We start from the raw sequence: 6,264 nt of genomic DNA on the forward strand, positions 1-6,264 counted from the left end.
AATAAGCAATTACACTTTAGAAACAAGCCAAAAATAAATAAATGCAACTACCAATATTTAAAAGCAACTTTATAGAAACATAAGCTCAGAGTCGCTTATAATACTCGGACATGGCAACATTGCAGCAGAGCGCAATGACGTCATAGACACGCGTCAATAAACAGGGCGTATCACAATTTGCCATATACTTCCTCGTACGATGGTATCGCGCACTGAAAAAGTTCATGGTTGTAACAAGTTCTACTCATACCATAATCACAAAGAAGTGAAATGCAATGCCTCAACCATACACCACACATATTGTGTTTGTTTTGCACTTTGACATTGACAGTTGTTTGCAAAATGTGAAAAAGTAAATAATAAAAGTATGCTTTGGAAAATGGTAGGCCTATGGGTATTTTGAAAATACTCATAATATACATTCAGTCAAAAATAACCTCAAAATGTTTTTAAAGAATGTGTTTTTATTCTTATTAAATGTAGACATACGAAGAAACATTAAAAAAAAGGGATCAGTGTTTGTTTACTTCTATGTTGAAGAGAACTTCACCTTTTTTTATTTGTATTAACAGTTGCAAAAAAGAAAAAAAAACACTGCACACCAGAATGGAATATTTATTTTTGTGCATCAAGTGAAAACAAACTGCAGCACATTGCCAACAGCTGCTTGGCCCTCGAGTTGCTGGTGTCACAGCCAGGCTCCGGACATTTACACATGAGCACTGGGTTCACTCCCAGGAGCAGAGTGTCCTTGGGGTGGATGGCCATCTAAAGCCGCTGGTGGCAGGGCTGGCTCCTGTGCCTCTTGACCTTCAGCTGCTCGGTAATGCAGTGGAACATGGGAGATGCCAAAGGTCTGGGGAGGAATCTGGGGGACATTGGGCATGAAATGTGGGTTGGCTCCCTGGAATGGCATTTGGTAGGGAGCCTGGCCCTGGGGTTGACCAGCTGGAAAATCATAGCAGATAATCTGGCCCTGGGATGCACCAGCTGGAGCTTGGCACATAACTATAAACTGGCCCTGGGATGGACCAGCTGAAGCAAAGTAGGTAGGCTGTCCCTGGGGTGGAGCTGGCTGGGGAAAGGGGAGAGGTTGTCTTTGCGGATTAAATCCCACAGGCATGGCTGGCTGAGGTAAAGGCATGGCAGGAGGTGGGGGTGGTAAATTGCCGTAGGCTGGTAGGTGAGACATTCCAACGACGATGTTCGGGTTCGACTGCTGCTGTGGAGGGTTGTTGGTGTTGATGTGGTTGTTTAAATGGATGTTGATCTGGAGGCCAGTAGGAGGGGACATAGTCAGGGTTGGTGGTAACATGATAGAACTAAAGACTGGTTGAAAAGAAAGTGAATCAACAGAGGGGATGACTTCTGGAACTGCAGAGACCTGAGAGTTGTCTGCTGATTGTGGTTGTGGTTGTTTGTTGATCCTGGCCAGAGTCTGTTTAATCAAGAGACGCAGATTCTGCAAATGACCAAATGAACAAGAATTTTGCACATTAGAATAAGAATAATGGATATGTTTGTGTACTTTTAATGCGATTCATTACTTCTACTCAAAATCAAGAAAGGTGTATTTTAAGGTATAGCTGAGCATTTTCTATAAATGTATTGGAAAGGATCAATTAATTAACGATTTAAACCCCAGCATCCCTATTCTGGGATTGCCTGCCCTGGAAACCAGACAAATCTGCCAGTGCAAAAAAAAAGAAGAGCTCTCGGCAGATTAGTCTGGCCCCGCTCGGTTGTGATTGGATTTAGCTGCCCCTGAAGTTGTGGGGTACCAATCAGGAACCAGTATGCATATGGTGCGGGTTTATCACCAGTGGATTTTTATAAAATCCGCCAGGCTAATTCTGGGCATATCATAATGAGTGAACATCCGGAGAAAATAGCTCATAACACATTGCTTTGCAAATAGGTGAGCTTGTAGATCAGCAATTTATGGCAAAGAGATTTGGTGTAGAGGGGGGAAAAGGAAGGGGCCAAGTATACAGGGTTTGAGATCGTTATGTTTATAGCAGAATATGTACAATGATAAAAGGAAATATTCTGATATGCTATGCAGTCCGATTGTGCTGCAAGAGCCGATAATAATCAGATTGGCTTACATCATTAGAGGATAAACAGTGGTACATGTAAGTACTCAAGTACTGTACTTGACTGGACTATTTCCAATATTCAGTACTTTTACTTCTACTCCACTACATATCAAAGGTAAATATTGTACTTTTGCTCCACTACAATTATTTGAAAACTTTAGTTACTAGTTCCTTTGTAGATTTGGATTATTATTACAAAACATACATTAACCACATTTCGGCCATTTGAAAATAGCCAATGCGTAGCATCGCGACGCATGTGAGCTTGTAGATCTGCTATTTTCAAAAGATTTTTATACATTTTATACATTTGAAAAGTTGTGAAATGTGACATTCTGCATAATGAGTACTACTTTTGGTACTTTAAGTACATTTTGATGCCAATACTTTTGTACTTTTACTCAAGTAAAATTAGAATTTCGGATTGTTACTTGTAACAGAGTATTTCTACATTGCAGTATTGATACTTTTCCTTAAGTAAAGAATGTGAGTACTTTTCCCCCTCACTGTACAAAACATGATGATTATAATCACCTCTTCACTGGCACTGATGGTCGTCCCTGCAGGGGACAACGTAGTCAGGGGTGCTTTAGTACTAGAGACTGTTGGAGAAGTAAGTGCATGAACAGAGGGGATGACCTGTGGAGCTGCTGCTGCTGCTGTAGAGACCTGAGCGTTTTGGGTTGGGTTTGTTTTTGGTTGTTGGTTGATCCGTTTCATCTCTGTCAGAATGAGACGTATAATCTGCAAATGAGCAAAAAGACAACAACCAAAAAGACAAGAACTGTGCACATTAGAATAAGAATAATATATATTCTCACATAATAAGCAAGAAAGGTGTATTATAAAGTATAGCATTTTCCATAATTGTATTGGACAGGGTAATTTATTTCAATAGGAAATATTTAACCACTTGAACCCTTGCGTCAATGCGCCCCTATTGAAAATAGCAGATCTACAAGCTCACAACGCATTTGTGTTGCAATGTGGTGTGAGCTTGTAGATTTGGTGTAGAGGGGAAGAAAGGAAGGGGCCAAGGATCCATGGTCCTGGTCAATCAAGTTTATAAGGGTTTAAGTGGTTAAAAGATCATTAGAGTACAAAACATGATGATTATCACCTCATCACTGGTATACCGCGGAGGGGACAGGGTAGACTGGACATCAACAGAGGGGATGAGCCCTGGAGCTGCTGGTTGCGGGTTGATCCGTTTCATTCCTGTCAGCACGAGATTTAGATTCTGCAAATGACCATTAGACGAGAATTGTGCACATTAGAATAAGAATAATGGATATGTTCTTATACTCTAAATGCAGTTCATTCCCTCTACTCAAAATCAAGACAGGTGTATTTTAAGGTATAGGATTTTCCATAGACGTATTTGACAGGGTTTAAGAGGAAATATTTAACCACCCTAGCATTCCTATTCTGGGCATGCATGTTATAATAAGCACCCGCTTAAACTAGCAGATCTACAAGGTCAACACATTGCATTGCGATGATGTGGGCTTGTAAATCAGCAATTTTTGGAAAGGAAGGGGCCAAGGATTGACCCCTAGTGGAACCCTGTCAATCAGGTATATAAGGTTTAAGTGGTTAAAAGATCTTTACAGCAAAATATGCACAATGATATGCTATATGCAATCTGATTATGCTGCAAGATCTGACAATAATCAGATCACTAGAGTACAAAACAGAATGATTACCACCTCATCACTGGCGCTGACACTGCTACTGAGACTGACAGACCGTGCTTCTCTGTCATGGACACGGTTCTCTGCAGCCTGCACAGAGGAGGTCCATTAAACCATTGAAATAATATTGGTAAAACTTGGTATGGTATAAACGGCTATTTGGAAATCACTTACAGGTGCAGAATGACCAGTGGTGAACAGAGCCACTAAAAAGACAATCAGTTTCATCTTTTCAAACGTAGGAATCTGCCATGAAAAATTAGAAGATTGTATTGTGAAAAGATCAGATGACAATACACACAAATGAAACAGGATTCACATAAGACAGTGACACAAGTTGCTTTTGAGGTTCTTGTATACTATGAGCAATACATCTAAAAGTAGTAAAACAAAAATGGTAAAGTGATAGTTATTATCTTACCTTGAATGATTTGAATCTACTGTAATAAATGCTCCACACAAGGTAGATTAAAAACTGACTTTATGTTTTGTGTTCCGGATATATAAATGCTTCTCTGCCTGCTACATTCTCCAATCAGAAGTGCCAACAGCCACAAATATATCATGGCAATAATGTGGCATTTTAAACAAACATAACAGATAAGACATCACTGACCAAATTTGATCAGAACCACAGAGTCAGGTGTGCACATTCATCTTAATTAAATCAGTTGGTTCCATTGCAACACTCCCCAAAAGGCTGTGGGTAACATTAAGTTCAACCATAGATGCATACCAGACTGGGGCTGGTCAGAGAATTATCATTATAATTATTATTATCTTTAAATGTGTATTACCATAAAACTATTTGGTGGTTTGATTGCGATATTCTGTCAAACATGGCCGTACTTTAATGGGATAAATGGTGGGTGATGAAACCTTTTCCCAGACATCCCCTTGGGGGAAATCATAAATGGTGTACTGATATACTGTAGATACTGCTCCACACGCGGTAACCACAAACAAACAAAACATCTAATGTCTGATAAACAGCTATGAAATAGAGGGTGGAAAGCTGGAATTGTAACTTCATGATTATATATGTATTTCAAGAGGGGGGAAAAACAGGCTTGAATAACTGACCAACAGAAACAAATGAACATACATTAATTTAAATGAGCATTTTGTATAATATTGAGACATTATTTCACAAGAGAATTATGGCCTAGACAAATAGACTTGTTCTACATAATACTTTCGCAAGGTGAAATTGGTTGGGTTTGGGGCAATATTCAGGACTGATTTTGGTATATCAGTCATGTAGGCTAATGGTTCCACATATGAGAAATTCCTCTTGATAAAAACAAGCTTGTTTGTTATAATCTAACTTGAGGTAATTGTGATATCAAACCAAACCAAGCTAACAGTGGGTCTACCATCCTACCACAAGTAAGTTGTGCAATCAAAGATTCCAAATAACAGCCTGTATGATTATGTGGTCACCTTTTGTATTTTGTGATTGGCTGAAATAAATTATAAAAAGAGGTCAGATAAAGCAGTTCATATACATCAGTCAAACACAAATAAGAGCGATTTGAGAGCGAGAAGAGATCCAACAACTTAAGGTAAATCTGACATTTGAATTTGTATTTACTGGCTAGTTTTTATGATAAATGTATTGTTTACACAGTCTATGTTTTCATGCTTTCTATATTTATCAATATCTAATTTATTTGTATGAAATGTTTCTATATGCCAGAATTCTTGCCAAACAGCTGATCATGAAGACCATAATCTTCATGTTGGTGCCTCTCTGTCTCTGCCTGGCAGCTCCAGTGAGTTCATCTTGGCGTTTCACCTTTTGTAACCTTATATGCATGAAAGGAATGTCAGATCTTTATATCTTGACTCAACATTTTTACTTCTTGTCTATCCAGAATATACTGTAAATACATATAATATATATTGTATATATTATGTAGGGCTGGTTGCATGGGGTCTAAACCGTCTAGCTTTAGGGGAAAAAATAAAACAACTTTTCCCAAAGCTATGAAAAATATGATTGCCACGTAAGCTTTAAAGACGTAATTTGGCCATCTAAAATGTGTGTTAGCCTACATTCACTTATATTCTAGCATAGAATAGATTGAAACGGTAAATTCAACATATCTTTGTCTGACGTTATAACAGTACTAGAATCATAGCAGGATGAATGCTGGCTTTGTGTGTGCACTGCATGCAATATTCCTAATTATTTCTGTTATCTGTTGTGTTGTGCAGATGTACGGTCCGTTTCAATCTGTACAGGATGGCATCTTCATGAGGACTGCGCTCCCCAACCATCATGTCAACCCTCATGCAACCAAACTTATGAATCCTACGTACCCCGTAGTTCACAACTCTCTCCAGGGTGGGCTCACATACATGCTGATTCCCATAAATCCTATGCACCAAGCAGCGTACTATTGCATCATGAACCCCTGGAGCTGCCAAACTCCCAGCTATTCATATAACCCCTACAACCACCACAT

General features: G+C 39.1%; 1 protein-coding gene across 1 annotated transcript; it reads right to left on the reverse strand.

Annotated features, from left to right (window-relative positions):
* Window positions 1–569: 569 nt before the first annotated feature.
* On the reverse strand, window positions 570–4,021 carry LOC308089041 (uncharacterized protein; the record flags this gene model as incomplete). Its single annotated transcript, XM_080433619.1, has 5 exons — window positions 570–1,462; window positions 2,634–2,843; window positions 3,220–3,339; window positions 3,806–3,883; window positions 3,968–4,021. 5 exons carry the CDS (start codon window positions 4,019–4,021, stop codon window positions 710–712), a joined length of 1,215 nt encoding a protein of 404 aa, XP_080289745.1. The 3' UTR covers window positions 570–709.
* Between the last annotated feature and the right edge of the window lie 2,243 nt (window positions 4,022–6,264).

Source organism: Gymnoscopelus braueri, assembly GCF_963280865.1.
Source record: "Gymnoscopelus braueri genome assembly, chromosome: 7".
NCBI lineage: Eukaryota > Metazoa > Chordata > Actinopteri > Myctophiformes > Myctophidae > Gymnoscopelus > Gymnoscopelus braueri.